This window comes from Chaetodon trifascialis, chromosome 11 (assembly GCF_039877785.1).
Source record: "Chaetodon trifascialis isolate fChaTrf1 chromosome 11, fChaTrf1.hap1, whole genome shotgun sequence".
In the NCBI taxonomy this organism is placed as follows: domain Eukaryota; kingdom Metazoa; phylum Chordata; class Actinopteri; order Chaetodontiformes; family Chaetodontidae; genus Chaetodon; species Chaetodon trifascialis.
In genome coordinates this window covers 6,493,555-6,510,943 of record NC_092066.1, presented here as the reverse complement: position 1 = coordinate 6,510,943, position 17,389 = coordinate 6,493,555, and the positions used below count along the sequence as shown (strand labels likewise).

General features: G+C 42.1%; 1 protein-coding gene across 7 annotated transcripts in view; it reads left to right on the top strand.

Annotated features, from left to right (window-relative positions):
* Window positions 1-16,179, top strand: part of LOC139338505 (receptor-type tyrosine-protein phosphatase mu-like) — a 149,986-nt gene extending 133,807 nt beyond the window's left edge. For 3 of the 7 annotated variants that reach the window (XM_070973567.1, XM_070973564.1, XM_070973562.1), the window contains 10 exons: window positions 1,088-1,204; window positions 2,437-2,591; window positions 3,567-3,702; window positions 5,611-5,760; window positions 6,160-6,333; window positions 7,906-8,037; window positions 10,854-10,979; window positions 12,703-12,866; window positions 13,097-13,232; window positions 15,231-16,179. In XM_070973567.1, the coding sequence (XP_070829668.1) occupies window positions 1,088-1,204; window positions 2,437-2,591; window positions 3,567-3,702; window positions 5,611-5,760; window positions 6,160-6,333; window positions 7,906-8,037; window positions 10,854-10,979; window positions 12,703-12,866; window positions 13,097-13,232; window positions 15,231-15,284 (1,344 nt within the window). In that variant the 3' untranslated portion in view covers window positions 15,285-16,179. The remainder of the gene's footprint in view (window positions 1-1,087; window positions 1,205-2,436; window positions 2,592-3,566; window positions 3,703-5,610; window positions 5,761-6,159; window positions 6,334-7,905; window positions 8,038-10,853; window positions 10,980-12,702; window positions 12,867-13,096; window positions 13,233-15,230) is intronic. The other 4 variants (XM_070973566.1, XM_070973563.1, XM_070973565.1 and 1 more) reach the window with 4 other exon arrangements.
* The last annotated feature ends 1,210 nt before the right edge of the window (window positions 16,180-17,389 follow it).

The window sequence follows — 17,389 nt, the reverse complement described above, 5'->3', positions numbered from 1 at the left end:
AAGTGCTGTGCGCACACATACTCAGAAGTGTGGAAACGCAAAAGAACATCTGTGTGTACGGTGGCATAATTTAGCCCAAAGGCTAATTCCCCCCAAACCAGGCGCCTGATTCAGAGTGATCTAATAAGGTAATGGCTTTTGCCTAATTCAATCTGGCTGGAAGCGGACGGTGGATTTGTGATTGTCATCGGGGATTAGTCATCAGGGGTGTCAGAGAGAGGGACCTGAAAGTCCCCCTCTGTCTGTGTCACTCCACAAACCAAAATCTCATTTCATTCCTAATCAGCGCGTAGACTTCAGAAATGAAAATTGAATCTAGTTGTGGCTGATGTTGCATTTATCCCTCATCAAAAATTATCATTCTCTGATATACCTCCATGATCTCAATCTCTATTACCAGCCATACTCCCTCAGTGTCAACAGTTTAATTGAACTGGGGGGTTGGGGTGGGGGGGGTGTAATTTTGCACTCTTATGATACCTAATACAAGTAATATTTCCAGTGGGGTGTTTTAGATTTCTGTTGGGAAATCTGTTTTAAACAGCTGAGGGTTTATTATTTCATATCATTATTGGATTGTCATTATATCTCCCTCATCCAATTGTACTACACTGTTTTTTAATGTTTTGTCCTATTTCTCCGCACTGGTAGTCAAAAATTTAAGGTGGGCAATCTCACACCCCCTCAGCGCCTGTTCTGCTCTGTTCCAGTCTTCTGTACAGTCTACCTTTAAACTCATTTTCACATTATCGATGTGAGAATGAAAAAGCAATAATGTGAGAATGGGCTCTCCATCCATACATAAGATTCCCATTTACAGCAGATCCTTGACCCGGGGTCGAAACTAATACGAAGCGAATCTCATTTTGACTTGAAAGAAATGCTTTAGAAACTGAAATATCAGGTTGCAAATGCGAGGTAATGTTACGTGACAATTATCTTTATTGGAAAAAATGATGGCCTGGAAACTTGCCGACGTTCAAATAATTTTTTTACGAGTGCATGCGCAGTGAGGTGTAAATGCTTTGCAGTTAGCATAAAGTACATGTGCACGTGGTTATGAAATATTTGCTTTTGTCACTCGCAGGTGAAGTGCTGTAAGTACTGGCCCGATGACACTGAGATCTACAGAGACATCAAGGTGACGCTGATAGAGACCGAGCTGCTCTCAGAGTACGTCATCAGGACCTTTGCTGTCGAGAAGGTACTTTTTAACCTCTATTGACCGCCGAGAGTTTTGAAACAGCACTCGTACTTGTTCAGCATTGGCCCACTGCTCTGCGCACTCACTCATCTGGGGGGTGCTCAGTACTAGACCTCAACCTTTGGCCATTGAGCAGTTTGGCTGAAGAAGTTATGGGTTATGTGCTTTGCTCATAAGCACCTTGAGAGTCATTGCTAAGTGGTCCAGGAGAGTCATCTTTAAAAGTTTCCTTGCTGCTGTGACTTGATTAAAAAGGACTTAGTTCAAATGTTCCCTTAACTAAAACAACTAATCAAGGTTGTTGCAACAGGCTGAATGTGTTGTCAAATGTTTTAGAATTGCTCAAATTCTCATGTTCAGCTAGCAATAACTAGCATGACCCTGCATGATCTGTGTTTTTAGTACTTTTTATATAACAAACACATTTCTAGATTTTAAAGCCGACATTTGTAGGACTTGAATAGTATTGGTATTGGATTGTTTGGTAAGGAGAGAAAGTAGATTGGACCCATTTTCGAAGGGATTATTCAGATGCGCTACAAACAAAAATGCATGTCCGGAATAATATGAAAGATGCTAAAATCATTTCAAACTCCACGCTTACAACTCCAACAAAGGAAGTAATGCTGAGATAATATGAACAGAAGCCGATTTAATGCATTTCACAGTCGCACTTTACTCCCAAACCTGTTGCTCAGGAAAGACAGCATGTACGGTTCACTTCAGCTAATGTAAGTTTTCCCACTGGGACCCATTGAGACCCACTCTGACCATTAAATTCTCCTTTGAATATTGGTTAATTAATGTCAAAGGAAAAAACAATCAGTAATTTATGTTACAAACACAATATAATTGTTAAGCTGTGACTCATTAGACCTCAAAGCAACAGCAACAAGAGTTCACCTATAAAGAACACTTTGGTAAAAACTGCAAAAAACGTTGTTTCTATGTTAGACCCACGGTGCAGAGATTATGATGTAACATGTGTCCCTGGAAGCCCAAGACATGACTGAGTGCTACAGTGGCCTTGAACATCCTGTTTGCTGTTAGATAATGGAAACTTTGCTCAACCCCCGCCGCTACTTTGCCCATGAAGTGTGTGTTTGTATTCAATCCAGCTCTGTGTTTGCTTTAGAAGGACCTTTCACATCGTCTGCACACTGTCTCCTCCGTCTTCTCACCACATCTTCTGCCGCGCTTTGTGTGTTTAACGCGATGACTCTGTTCCTCAGAGAGGAGCTCATGAGATCCGGGAGATCCGACAGTTTCACTTCACGGGCTGGCCGGACCACGGCGTGCCCTATCACGCCACAGGACTGCTGGGGTTTATTAGGAGAGTCAAATCCAAGACCCTGACCAATGCTGGGCCCATGGTGGTTCACTGCAGGTTTGTATGCACCAGAACAGCCCACTGTGTTTCATACTTCTGTCTCTACTCTCACTCTAACCAGCCTTTGTATGCTAGTCTCTGTCTGGCAGGGTAGTTTAAAGTATTGTCCACGCTCCGTGCAGAACTCCACATCATAGCCAATATTTCAGAAATAAACCAGAATATAAAATGATCAACCTAAAGACCAAAACACTGTTTCCTCCCCCAACATCAGTGAGATTTGTCTGTCTTATTGTTAATACGTTAAATAATTGGCTGGTATTGAGCCATGCAGACAGTTTTCATTAGAACTTTTTACCAAAGAAGTCGTCTAAGAAAAGTATTGACTGAAAAATCTGTGGATCATCCACAGTACAGGTACAACGTTTCCGGGAAGACAGAATTTTTTCAGTGTAATTTAGCATTTCTGTTACTGTCACAAACAAAATTACCTTCACCATTGTTTTTTTTGGCAGAGGCAGAAACCTCGTATCTTAACTTTTTAACTGAACAGCACCCAATGTGGCTACAAGTGATAATTATGGGTAATAATAAGTATTAAAACATGATAAAAACATGTACCACAAGTAGAGAAGAATTGTGAAGTCAGTGAACTGACTTATTGATGTTCATTATATAGCCATTTTGAGCTAATAAGCTAATATTGGCTACCATACGCTCGTGCTCATATCAGGCCAGGTAAGGTAGGAAGCACCTGAGAGTACTGAATTTCTCATGAGTTCAACTTTTAATCATTTCTTGTGTCAGAAGTTACATAGTCTCACTTTAACTCTATCTCCTCCTTCACATACACTGGAGGTAAGTTAGTTTTTATTCTGCGAAACAACCCTTTAAAGTAGAAAAAGAAACAAACAACAGCAAGAAAACCGAACTCTTCACAATCAAATGAATATGCGTCTGCTCCTCTGAATGAAAACAGTGTCTTCTGTTGTCCCCCCTGAGGTCTCCAATCTCCAATGTGTTTTCCTGCAGCGCCGGGGCAGGACGGACAGGCTGCTTCATCGTCATCGACATCATGCTGGACATGGCAGAGAGGGAGGGCGTGGTGGACATTTACAACTGCGTGAGGGAGCTGCGCTCACGGAGGGTCAACATGGTCCAGACTGAGGTACGCTAAACCTGGTCCCACCCCGGCCTCAGCAGAGCTGGGCCTGTCCACGCACACTCATCAGTAAAGTGAAGAGAGGGAGGATGCAGCTTGACGGGCTGGTGCCATCAAATGTGGATTAACTAGTATCTGCGAGTAGTTCTTAGCATAAGCCCCACTTCACTGCTGCTCTTTTTGAAAAACATGTATTCTCTCCTAGCAAAATGAATCATCACCTGACGTTTATTAGACAATCATTCTGCTAGCTAAGCGATCCCCCTGGTTTTAAACTGATGGCCTTTATCTGTTAAAATGCAGCATAATTAGCTTTAATTTTTTGCTGTCAGTCATTTCCGAGTGCCACTTCAGGTGTCGTTTTTCCAACAGTGGGAATATATTTCATTATGTAACCAAGCTATCCAAATGATTATTGACCTCTGTCTGATGACAGCAGGACGAGTGCTCTTCAGTGCTTGTTTTAACCTGCAAGTATCAGATCTATGTTTATATTTACAGCTGATGTGCAGTATTTATGGCTGCAGCTTTACATTTTTATGATCATTTCTCACAAAAGGCATTTATTGAAGTGCACTCCCCAACCATTTCCCAGGATGCTACGCACAAGTGCTTGCCAGTACATGCCATAATAAAAGGGTTTAGAGGCTTGTAACTGAGAGCATTTAGCTCATATTGATGGCTGAAAACATCCCTGGCTCATCCTCCAGTTTTATGCCAGTATGGGCCACCGAAGGACTTTGCGCTTTCCTGAACACCGGCCATCTGGAGGTGTCCATAGTCTCGTTGGATGCATCATTTCACCGTAATTCCCTTTAAATCACAAGCGTCATTGGACTTAATGGGCAAATGTTTCATCACTGACGTCCGAATTGGGATTTGAGTAACTGGAGACCAAATGTTGTTCACCCTGAGTCACTCTCTTCAAGTTCAGTGACCTTCAAAGTGTGTGTGTATGCGTGTGTTTTCCCTCGCAGGTGTTCAGGCTCGTTGGCACGGCTCCTCAGCCCGCGGCCAGACACTAACCCTCCAATGTGGTTTAATCTGTCGGCGGAAATGAAAAGCCTTGTTGTTGTTCATAGTTTATGAGCTCAGATAAGATCTATCAATGTGTGGATCCTGGTTTGAGTGCCGCATTGCTATCGACCCGCTGACCCGGCCCAAGCTAGTCAAACTGCTCAGGTCAACAGGTCACGTTCTGAACTCGACTTAACAAATGGCAACACGTTTCTCTGTGAATCTGCAAATCAGTGACCCCTGTGCATGTGTGCGGATTCTGGTCCGAAGTGACAAGGGAGTGTCAGCTGAAAATGTCACTTCAGAAAAGATTTGCATCAAGCCTCAAGCTGTGTCACCATGTCGGCTGCTTGACTGACTGATGTGAGGGGCAGGGAATGTGTCGCGATTTCCAGTTTCGCACTGCATGGAGTTAAGGACAGCGAGGGTTTGTTTTTGCTGTTAAGACATCAAACTTGTTCGTGCCTGGATCCTGACAATAATGATGACAAAGTCTCAACCTGGCTAAGGTCACCAAGGTTTGATAGGGTCCTGAAAGACATGAAAAGGTCACGAATTGAACAAAGAATTTTCTTCCAGACCTCCATGTATTTTAAGGTTTTTAAAATGTCAGCTTTAGAGGGGAATTAAATCAGCTATTTACCAAAAAATGCAAAAATATGTAATGTAACCTTTGAACATAGACAATGACAAATATTAGTCACAGAAAATGCCTCAGGGGTAAAGAATAATCATGGTAAGGTCATGGAAAGGTCATTGAATTCTTCTAGCGAAAAAGCAGAGGAACACTGGCTCATGCGTTTCTGCTGCTGCTGCTAAAAATACAATCATATATTGTCTGTTGTCATGAGTCTAAGACGTCTGATGGATCCGCAATGAGGATGCTGTTTTTTGCAGGAGCAGTATGTCTTCATCCACGATGCCATTTTGGAGGCATGTCTCTGCGGCGACACCACCATTCCCGCCAGTCAGCTCCGCTCGGTGTACTACGACATGAACCGCCTGGACCCGCAGACCAACTCCAGCCCCATTAAAGAGGAGTTTCGGGTGAGGAGACTTTAACATAATGAGGCAAACAACGCGCTGTATGCAAATCCCTAATAAAGCATTATCTCAAGTGCAGGATAAGTTCAAAACAACAGTAAACATGTTGTCTCTTGATGAATGGCACAGTCCCCCTCTGGGCCAATCAGTATCAAATATGTCACCTTGCTTTAATCTGTAATCGCAGCACCCCTCCGTGGACCAATCAGTTCTATGGGATGCGTCGCCCCCCTAAGTTTCATCACAGTCACATCAGGGGAGTCAGAGCTATCGCTAATGTAACTGATTAAAGAATTGCATTGTTAATTACCATATTGGGAGATAATTAGCACACTCAAGACCCAAGTGCCTACCTTCTTTTCGTGGGTATGACAACGTGTAATTCTGTTTCAACCCCGGTAGACTCTGAATATGGTGACTCCCACGCTGCGGGTAGAGGACTGCAGCATCGCCCTGCTGCCCAGGAACCACGAGAAGAACCGCTGCATGGACGTCCTCCCTCCGGACCGCTGCCTCCCCTTCCTGATCACCATCGACGGGGAGAGCTCCAATTACATCAACGCCGCGCTCATGGATGTAAGAGCCAAACGCAGAGAGGAAAATGTCACATTGTGGGGATATTCACTTTACAGTCACTTAAAGAGGCATTCCAGCAACATTGTAATTCCTGCTAATTGAATCCCTGCGACTTTAAAGTGGTAAATTGACACTGAGTCACAAGGCTGGAAATTGCCCCTGCCCTGTTCTGTGTGAGCTGAAACTTTCCCACATGTTGCTTTTCTTGTCACACACTGTACTGTGATGTCAAAGCATTTTGCCTTTGACAGTTAATGGAAAACATCATGGTTTATTAAGGCTACTGTGTGTGGTGACGTTGGTATTTCAGTCTCTTATACAACTGATTTCTCTTTGTGTGATCATTTTAACAGTGCTGATATTTCAAATACCTGAAATTAGCTTCCTGTTCTGGAAATCCACTGTGGTTATGTTGGAACCGTCTTGATGCAGAACTACAATCTCCAGACTTAAGATTTAAACTTTAGTTCAAGGATTCAAGGACTTTTAGTTCTCACATGCACGCCAGCACACCGCGGGGTGTAGAGTGAGATGCAGCATCACAAGACTGTGCAAAAGACAAGAAACAACAAAATGTGCAATATAAAATAGGTGCGCCGCCCCTTTCCCAGACACCCACCAACAAAAGAGAAGACGCAAACAAATAAAAGGACGTTTATAGAAAGTTATTGTGCTGACAAGTACAGACAAGGGTTATACAATAGGAGAAGTTAAAAATAACTATATGGAGTGAATAAGAGGGGACAGACTCACTGCTAAACCAAGGACTTGTCTTTAGACTTGAGAGCAAAAATAGTCAAAGTGCAGGTTTTTACTTGATAAAAGTTAACTTTTAACATCTAAACATTAAAAGATATATTACAAACTTTTACAAAGACAGAGGCATTAAGGCGTAGCTTAGTAGCTGTTCTGGAGGTTATAATCATACCACATAATCTTCATGAGCAGATGGAGTTTGCTAGTCGTCATAGAGTTGTAAATGTTGAAATTTCCACTGTGTATGAGCATCCTAAGGACTTCTTGTCTCTGCCGGCTTTAAAGTTAAGGTTGACAAAACAGTCTCCAACTCCATCTGCTCATGAGATCATGTGATATGAAAAGGGGGATTGTTTTGTCATTTTAATTTGCATTAGCCCTCATGGACATACATGAGGTTTGACTTCTCTTAATAACACACCACAGGATAACCCAAAATAAACCCTAAATGCAATGTGTAGCAATTCTCAAGTCTTACATTTATCCAGAGTGGACAAAGCATGTGTCCAGTGATGGACTTTTAGGCTCTTGCCTGGATTTAGCAGGTGACCTCTCAGGTACAGGATCCTCTCAGTCACCACGGGGCTATCTTTGGAAGCCAGGAGCTACATTAAAAGAGCAGCATCCTAATATAATCTCTCTGGACACAGAATCTCCATTAAACAACAACACTCAGCGTGAGGCAGGTCAAAGGATGGAGGTCATTTTAAAATGGTTATTGGTTTATTCTTGCTAAGTTGTCAGCTTAAATATTATATAATATGCATGAGGTGTTTTAAGCGACAGGTTTTCAAATCTGTCTTTTTCTCCCTCCAGAGTTACAAGCAGCCGTCTGCATTCATAGTGACCCAGCACCCGTTGCCAAACACAGTGAAGGATTTCTGGAGATTGGTGCTGGACTACCACTGCACATCCATAGTAATGCTCAACGACGTGGACCCAGCCCAGGTAAACCCGACCTGATACGTGTGTGTGAACACACCCACGCGTACAACACACAAAATAATCCTCCAGGGATATTGCAAGAAGTGCACTCACAAATAGATGACAGGTGAAACAGTTCCTTTCATCAGATGTCTGTATCTAATAAAGTCATAGAAAAAGACAGCGTGGGAACTGGATTTCAAGAAAGATTGCTTTTTTGTTGTTTTCTTCCACTATAAACTCAGGGAAAAGCCCAGGGATGTATCTGTGCTGGCAAACACATATATATGTGTATACAGAATATGTTTGAAATGAGGTAGATGCTGTGGAGTGGAAGAGGACTTGCCATGAAAGCGCAGGTAGATGGAGAAGCAGGACTGTGGAAGAGACTCTCCAGATTTCTCAGCCCGAGGCTCTGTCATAACACCCGGGGATCAAAGCCTGAAGCCAGGCTGCTCTCCCCATCCAAATCCCCTTTCCCTAGGTGACTGGCTGACTGGCTGACTGGCTGGGTAGAAAAGGCCTTTCATTCAATATTCTCACTGTAGCCAACCAGTCAGCCAGCCAAGGAAACAGCACAGGTGGGAAGGGAGGGGGGCAGGCGTAGCTGGAGACAAGGGAGGTGGAGGTTCACTATCTTCTCCATCAGCATCTTTGTTTTTGCATCTGTTGAATTTGTCAAGTTTTGACAGGCTCTCAAAGGAAGCTAGAAAGTCGTGTTTTGCTGCCATAGAGACTGAATATGTGTTTGTGCTTTTTCCTGTTTGCTGGAGACAGAAAGTGAGCGTATATTTGTCTGTCCATCTGTACGCGTGTACTCAGGCCTGTTATTTGCATTCGTCTCAGGTAGTGTCTTTTTTTCCCTTGTTTGTTCGTGGCTCAGTATGTAGGCATGTCTGTCAGTGCAGAATCTGTCCATCTGTGTGTGTACACTCCCACTAGTCTGAATTAGTGCTGCGAGGCCGGCGGCGGCGGCGTGCTCTGCAGGTGCATGTTCTTAACTGGGCTTTCGCTCCTAAGGAGCGGAAATAGGGGAGATTTTGCGGCTCTTATGATGCCGTCCCGAGGGTTTATTTCTCTCTCTGTACCTTTCAGCACTGCTGCTAGAGCAGTCAATAGCACTATCAATGAGTGCTCAGTAATACTTTTAATTAGGGCTACATGAAGGTCAAAGTTTGCTAATGACAATTAGGTAAAACAAAAGCTGAAACCAGGTCCAGTTGGATGCATTTTACTTGTTAAACAATTTTAAACTGGAGGTATTTTTACTCCACAGAATATTTCTGCAGTAGTATCAACAAAGCAAACATTTAAAATGATTTACTTAAAAAATGTCCACATATATAACTTCTTGACACCGTGGGTTGCCACTGAGAGTGTGTGAAAAGGAGGTTGCAAGTGAACAGAGATGTCAAAACAGTTAGCTAGAAATGGTTGCAATAATTAGCTAGAAGCAATGGATGAACACTTGAAATACAGTAAATAACAATGGGATCAGCAGTGAATGATCAAAACGTAATGGATCAGTGGTTAATGTAGATGGATAAGTTAAATTATATTTGCTAAGCTAAAAGTAATGGATAAATGGTTGAAAGAGTTAGCTAGAAATAATAGCTAATGTTTAGGTTAGCTAAAAGTAATGGTTAGACAGTTGATAGTTAGCTAAAGTAATGGTTCAACAGGTCAAATATATTTTGAAAGTAAATGATAAATGGTTGAAATAGCTAAAAGTAATGTTAATCACGAAACAGTTGAAATAGCTAAAAGTAACATTATTGGCTAAACAGTTGAAATAGTTAGCTAAAAGCAATGGTTAAACAGTTGAAATAGTTAGCTAACAGCAAGCAATAAATGTTTGAGATACTGTGAATAAACAGTTAAAGTTGAAAATTCAAACAATTCAAATGGTCCTTTAAAAGTAACTGATAAATGTTTGAAATGGTTTGCGTAAAGTAATCGATAAATGGTTGAAATCGGTATCTAGCAGTAAGAGTTAAACAGTTAAAATAGTTAGCTTAAAGTAAGTTTTCCTTTACCACTAAGTGATAAGTGGTTGAAAAAGTTAGCTAATCTTAGCCAGTAGTTAGCTAAGTACTAGATAAATAGCTAGGTTTAAATGGATTGGATAAATGGTTAATATGCTGAAAGTAATATAGCCAAATTAAACAGTTAAAATGATCATAAAAGTAATGTATAAATTAATCTTTTTTCAAAATTGTTGCCCATTTATTATTTATCAGTAAGGAAACTTTAAATTCTCCATCTTCACAGAGACAATTCTTTGATTTTAGCCTGAAAAATAAGTAAGATGCTTTTTAGAAAGAAAGAAAGAAAGTGTGTTTTTTATGAGGGGATAAGAACAATTAGCCAAGGCTGTTGAAAAATCTGTGTTAGAGCTGTTGAATAAAGGGTCAGTTGATTAGGAGAAAGCTCTCATACTTCGAGCGTATCTATGTTTAGTATTTAGTCCATCAAAAATGTATTCCAGCTTTTGTCTAAATGTTCTCCAGTGAAGAAGCAATTCATCATATTTTAAAAAGAAAGCACTTCACATTGAATTAATTCACCGTCGTTCTCTCTGCCTCTTCTTTCTCGTGATTCATGTCCTCAAACTTTGTAATCCCACATAAACCTCTTCAACATGTACCGTATATGTGAGGAGTTGAAATCAGTGTCACTGCCTTCAGTGAAAAGCCAGATAGATTCTGAAACTAATGAATCATCTTCCATTTTCTTTGTTTTCCTTGTGTGTTCGTCTTGGTTTTGCCTGTGTGTGTGCTGGTGGACCTGCATTTCTCTGTGTGTGAATGTATGTGTGTGTACATGCCTATTTTGTTTAGTTGTGCCCACAGTACTGGCCAGAAAATGGAGTCCACCGACACGGACCCATCCAGGTGGAGTTCGTCTCTGCCGACTTGGAGGAGGACATCATCAGCAGAATATTTCGGATCTACAACGCAGCACGGGTACAGTGACACTACATTTATGTCCATGGGGCTCTTGTGTAGTTTCTCTGCTCTGCTGTCCATTTCTTGTAACTTTCATGACTTGTTTGTCTTCCCCGTGGTGATCACAACAGCCAATTTATTCTGTGACTGCACACCTCACACATCCCACTCATGCGCCGGCCTGTCCATTCAAGCTGTGCAGAGGCAGAGTCATTCTGTTCTTTAACTATGCCACTGCACCAGTGATTGGACCGAGGTGCGATAGCCACAAGTCACATGTCTTTCAGACGGCGTGAGAAATTTTCACACATTGTTAAAAAGGTAGAGCTCAACCCAAGTTGAACCCTCTGACTGTTCCTTCAATCCACGTCTTTTTGGCAGAACACGAATTTAACTTTTGGTTTTATTAGTCCAGATTTTGAGATATTTCAATGTGTTCTCCTTGCTTCAGTGGTTTCCAACCCAGGGGCTGGGACCCTCTAAAGGGTTCACAGGATGAAACTGAAGGGTCACAAGATGATTGAAGAGAGAAAAATAATCAAATGAGACAATTTAGGTAGAGAAATCTCTTTTCACAACTCATATTGAACCTGTGCCAAGGGGTCACATGTAGACGTGCTTTGTTTTAAAGGGACATAAGCCAAGGAGGTTGGGAATTAGTGCCCTAGCTGAGTGGTCCCCAGCCTTTTTAAAATGAAGCAATGTCTACTTGTGACCTCTTGATCACAGGTTAGGACCTTATTGCCGACATGATTGGTGATGGACATGCTTTATTGAATGATTCTTACCCAATATTTAACAAGAAAGAGGGACAAATCTGAAGAAAAGTCAGAAATAAATCAACCTAAATTTCTTTCTTATCCCTTTGATCATCCTGTGGCCCCTCAGAGTCACTTTGTTTCCCTTGGTGGGGGGTCACAGATGGCCCCCAGGTTAGGAGCCACTGCTTTAAATCATTTACAGACCTCACTGTCAGCAGTTTATATTGGATGCTCTCTCTAATGAAGAAATAATTCCACACCAACTCTAGAAAGACAAGTTTGTTAAACAAGTTAAATTTCCCATTTCAATTATGTGAGCACACAAATCAAATTCAGTTCACTTTTTATTGGAGCTGAGGAAGAAATGTCAGAGACAGTTATCTCACAGCTTGGGCAAATAAAACCAGAAATATCCGCATGGCGAGGTACCGCTACGAGTAAGAGTTCTTTCTTTTTTGGGGTGAACTGACCCTTTAACTTTGAGCTACCAGGCATCACTGCACAGAAAGGGGTCCTGACCCGTGGCAGCGTCACTTGCAGTCACCTGCAGTCACCTGCATAAGCTCCTTACCCCGACAGTCTGCCTGCGGTTGTCAATAATCACTCGTCATATTAACGTGTCGTACCATCCTCTGTCCGACAGAGGCACCATCAGCGTGTTATGTGGAATACAGTCTAATCACACACGATCGCTGACGAGTGTTACTGATCGATACGTCTGAGTGTGATTTAGAGTGTCTGTGTCTTAGATCTTAACTATCTGTCTCCAGCAGTAACTGTGCTCATCTATCAACCCGTCTGTCTGCGCATTCATCAATTCAGTGACTCCTCGTGCCCTTATCCATCTCCTGTCCTACTTGTCGCCATCCAGGCTTAGCTTAGCCCTGCATCTTTACAGTCTGATTGCATCTGTGCACAGCAGCGATTAACCCCCCCGCTGTGTGTTAACCTGGGATAACCGGCGCGTCCTTCCCCTGCAGCCCCAGGACGGCTACCGGATGGTGCAGCAGTTCCAGTTCCTGGGCTGGCCCATGTACAGAGACACGCCCATGTCCAAGCGCTCCTTCCTCAAGCTGATCCGACAGGTGGACAAGTGGCAGGAGGAGTACGACGGGGGCGAGGGACGCACTGTGGTCCACTGTCTGTAAGTTATCACAACACTCAGTGCAGAGGGGAGTTCATCCAGTGCCGGCATTAAAGATGAAACATCTCCACCTACTGGCTGAAGAGCATTACTGCATCAGAAAACAATGAAAGTCCTCGACTCTCTGCCAGCTTTATTATCAACCTTAACCTCTCTATTTCAAATAACACTTTATTTAATGTTAATTATATTTAATTTTCTAATGTCTGGTTTCTTTCTGACATCTCTAGGAACGGAGGCGGTCGCAGTGGGACGTTTTGTGCCATCAGCATTGTGTGTGAGATGCTTCAACACCAGCGCTCTGTGGATGTTTTCCACGCTGTCAAAACACTAAGGAACAATAAACCCAACATGGTGGACCTACTGGTGAGGAGCACAGCAGCAGCACGTTTTTCAAATCTAGCATTTGCAAAGAATTGGAAGACTTAACTATAACCTGACAAAGTGCCAGATGGTATTCAAAGCCAGTACGCCAGCAAGGACAGACAGGTTACAGAAAGGATGATCAAAATGGAAACAGAAGGGACCGAGATATCCTGACTTTCAGTCCCTAGAGTCAAGCTCCAAAAATGCTGAATCACACATCTCCCATAATGCAACAAATAGCATCTTTTTATTTGGTTTCTAGTTTCTAGTGCAGGATTTCTGTGGATTGCCCCTTCAGAAGTCACTGAATTGTACTTATGGTGTGGTCAATAAATTACCTGACATTACATGCATTAAGGTATAGAATATTTTAACCACATCTTAACCACAGCAAATAAATCAATTCATCAAACCACTTGCAAATGCTATTTGACAGGTTTTATGTGTGTGTGTGTGTGTGTGTGTGTGTGTGTGTGTGTGTGTGTGTGTGTGTGTGTGTGTGTGTGTGTGTCTGTTTGATATTACTTGATGAAGAAAGAGATGCTGTTGCCCTTGTTTAGACCCTGGCAAGCGATAAAAAGTGCATTGATAAGTGCTTGATAAGTATTGTAGTATAAGAATATGGCATTCAGTGTACAGAAGGGCTGGAGGAAGAGGAAGAGGAGGGTAAGGCTGCCAGTGCACTCCATCAGAAGTGCTTGTCGATCAGTCAAATACCTTCAGAAACCTCCACCTTTCCAAAGTCGGATTAGGTGGTTTCTGAACTCGATGATCTGACATTCACACCGTGATTGGTCAGCACCGCAGAGATGAAAATGAAGCCAGGCTTTGAACTCATCTATCCACCCGTCTGTCTGCACATTCATCTCTTCAGTGACTCCTCGTGCCCTTATCCATCTCCTGTCCTGCTTGTCACCACCCAGGCTTAGCTTAGCCCTGCATCTTTACAGTCTGACTGCATCTTTGCATGATTAACTTCTGGACTGCATTGTACCGTACACTGAACTACTTCTGTCACTTTTAATGCGACCGACCAATTGCAGCATGATGAATGTCTTCTGAGAGGGACTTTCTGCTGTTGTCCCCATATTTATTTATATTTTCGCCTTCCAGTGTGGTTATACTGGATAACACCTCTTCCTTCAGATGTGATCGGACAACAGGTCTAACAAACTAGTTTTGATCATTAAACATAACCCGACTCTAATCAGGGCCCTCCTGTTCTTTTTTTGACCCCGGGCAGTGTTGTGCATGAGTTCACAGTTTTGGTCAAGATTGAACTGAACGTATCTGTTTGCAAGCAATGAACACGAGCGTGCGAGTTAACGGCACTCACACACTGTTTTTTACAGCAAACGGTACAGCATGACCTGCCTACTCTGCCTCTGATTGGCTTACCTTGATGTTCTCATGGTAACCCTAACCAATCTCACCAACCAATCTCTAGCGAGTGCTAGCCAGTCAGAGGCAGAGCTGGGCAGGTCATGACGTCAGACACAGCTACTGTTTGGGATTTTATGAACAAATCAATCCAGATTCTGACTGAAGAAGAAATCTCCCATTTTTATGCTTATTGTGCTCAATGGGTCCGAAAAACGTCAGCCACATGAATAAATCTGAAACGACAAATCGAGTTGAGGCGTCTGACCAGTCCTGGGAAATATGATGATCACAAGAAAGTCAAACTCACAGAATTTTTTAAAAGAGTTTAGTTTTGTTTCCCAACAACATGTAGAAGCACTTGTACTAGGATACACTGCAGGAGATCTGCAGCGTCATTAAAAAAACGGAAGACGTGAACTAGTCCATTTTTTGGTCTAAAGACTTCGTCCAAACTTCTACATTTTGAACTAGTTCTTTTCAATCTGAACTGAACTGAATTTTGACCTCGCTCTTGTGAAGTGTGTACTTGCACAACACTGCCCCCGGGGGCCCCCCCCAGCAGGTCGTTCCGGCCTTGTCCGTCTCTCTAACGTTGTGTCTCTTCTTGTCTCCTAGGACCAGTACAAGTTTTGCTATGAAGTGGCGCTGGAGTACTTGAACTCTGGGTAACTCTGAACCCAGCAGAGACTTAAAGTTTGGGACGTTGCAGAAGCTCACGTGTGTGCATTGTGCTAAGTGTGTGTGTGTGTGTTACCGACCCGACAGGAGCGAGATACACACACAGCCATACATGCAGCTCCCTCGACCAGCTCTCTTCTTCTTCTTCTTCTTCTGGTCTTCAGTTGGTCTAAATGGGAAAAGGTAGCAGAGTTGTACAGCATTAGATATCGCAGCCTGTTTCTGTCAGTACCAGCTAACAGAGCCAGCAGGAGCACAATGAGGTTTTTTTTTTCCTCCCTCTGCAGTGAGTCGCCTCCTCTCTGGATCCCTCTTTCTCTCTGCCTCTATCTCTCTCAGCCGCCTGTAGTCCCGTGGTTGTTGCCTTGATCCTCATTGGACGACGAGCATTAAATACTCTCCGTTTTTCCGTGGAATGCGATACACTGTACATAATGTAATGTGTTCATTTTATTCTCTCTGATTTCTGTTTTTTTGCTCAGCTCTCTATTAAAAGTCATTAAATGCAGGAGTGCAAAGCCTAAATGTTACTAAATGTCCTGTAAATTTATGACTTCTAGATGATTATTGCTTCATTCTGTATGTTGGGGACAGCTGGCTCAGTCTACATCTGCTTACCTTTTTTCCTGTACAGGGATCCAAAGCTTTATTTGCACTTCCATTGAATTCTTGTTGTGCATATTGTACATATTTCTGTAGATTATTTATTCACGGTATGTACTTTTTTTGTGACTCGCAGTAAGTGACAATCATAGGTTCTATAGGTTTGGTTTATTGACTGTATTGTGTGCTTTTTTTGGAGTCATCTTGTGTGACAGATCAATTTCATTGTAAAGAAAAAAGATATTATATAAATGTATCTACAATATAAACATTGGATTATGTATTTCTGCCTCTTTTCTGAGTGGAGCTGGAAAATATGGCATGAGGGGGACATCTGTTGGAAAGATGAGGAATAACGCCATCACCTCCATGTCAAACAGGTGCCACAGTGTTGAGTTTTCATGATTGTCCTCAGTTATGCTGTCTCTTCAGGATAAGAACGATGACTTTCCTGCAGTTTTGCAAATGGTTATAGGTTCGTGTGGAGCATGTTAGCTGCATGATTTAGGCATTTAAGTCCTGACAGGCTCAACAGTCACATTACGGGACCCTAATTGGACAGCAACACCACTACAAACAGGTAAATGCTTTCGATGCTTTCACTCAGTATCTGAGATCATATAGTGTGTGTACCAAACAGGGAATACTTGAGATCCTATGATAACGTGCCTTTAAAGCTGCAGCTGACAATTATTAGAAGAAAAAAAAACACATCTTTAATATCAAACTAGTGTTATTTCATTTAGTTTTTAGAAAATCTTGTATTGCTTGTTTACCATCCTCAAATAACAGCCTAAGATTGCTCACCTGCAGAGGGTGGACACAATAACATAAACACTTGTAATAATGCAATAAAAATACTGCAGGCCTGCAACAAATACTACATTGATGAGAGTTGTTATAATGCATTTTTGATATTTAAGACAGGTGTTGGTTTAAGTCTATGGTAATTTCTGATCTGTAGTCAGTGGTGGTGTATTAGGATGCATTCATTTGTCAAGATTCACAAGCGTTGTAACCTTGAAGAAATATGTATTTAGTTTCATTTGGCCCATCTGCACACTCCTTCTCAAAATGTTCTTCACAAAATGGAATTTTCCATGTTAACTATGGCTTTGAGAAGCTGGAGTCAAAGCCAACACCTCAAATTCTTACAAGTGATTTTCAGATCAGAATGTGCTGAACAAAGACGGGCGACACTGAGCTTTCAGTCTTGATACTGACAGATACTGATAAACCTGAGCTTGTCTTCCCAGTTAAAACAGACTGATCCCTAAAAAAAAGCAGCATCCTGCAGCACAATAAAAACTTAAACCTTGCACAGATGGTTGATTAGCAAACTGGCTCCTCACATTTACTGTTAAATGTAAACTGTCAGGTTTGAAGTAGATAAGTAAATAGTGTACCGCAAATGAGCATATATAGTGCAAAATCAAATAATCAAAAATCTCAGTTTTTGTACTAAATCATCCGTTTTGAATTGATGGTTCAAC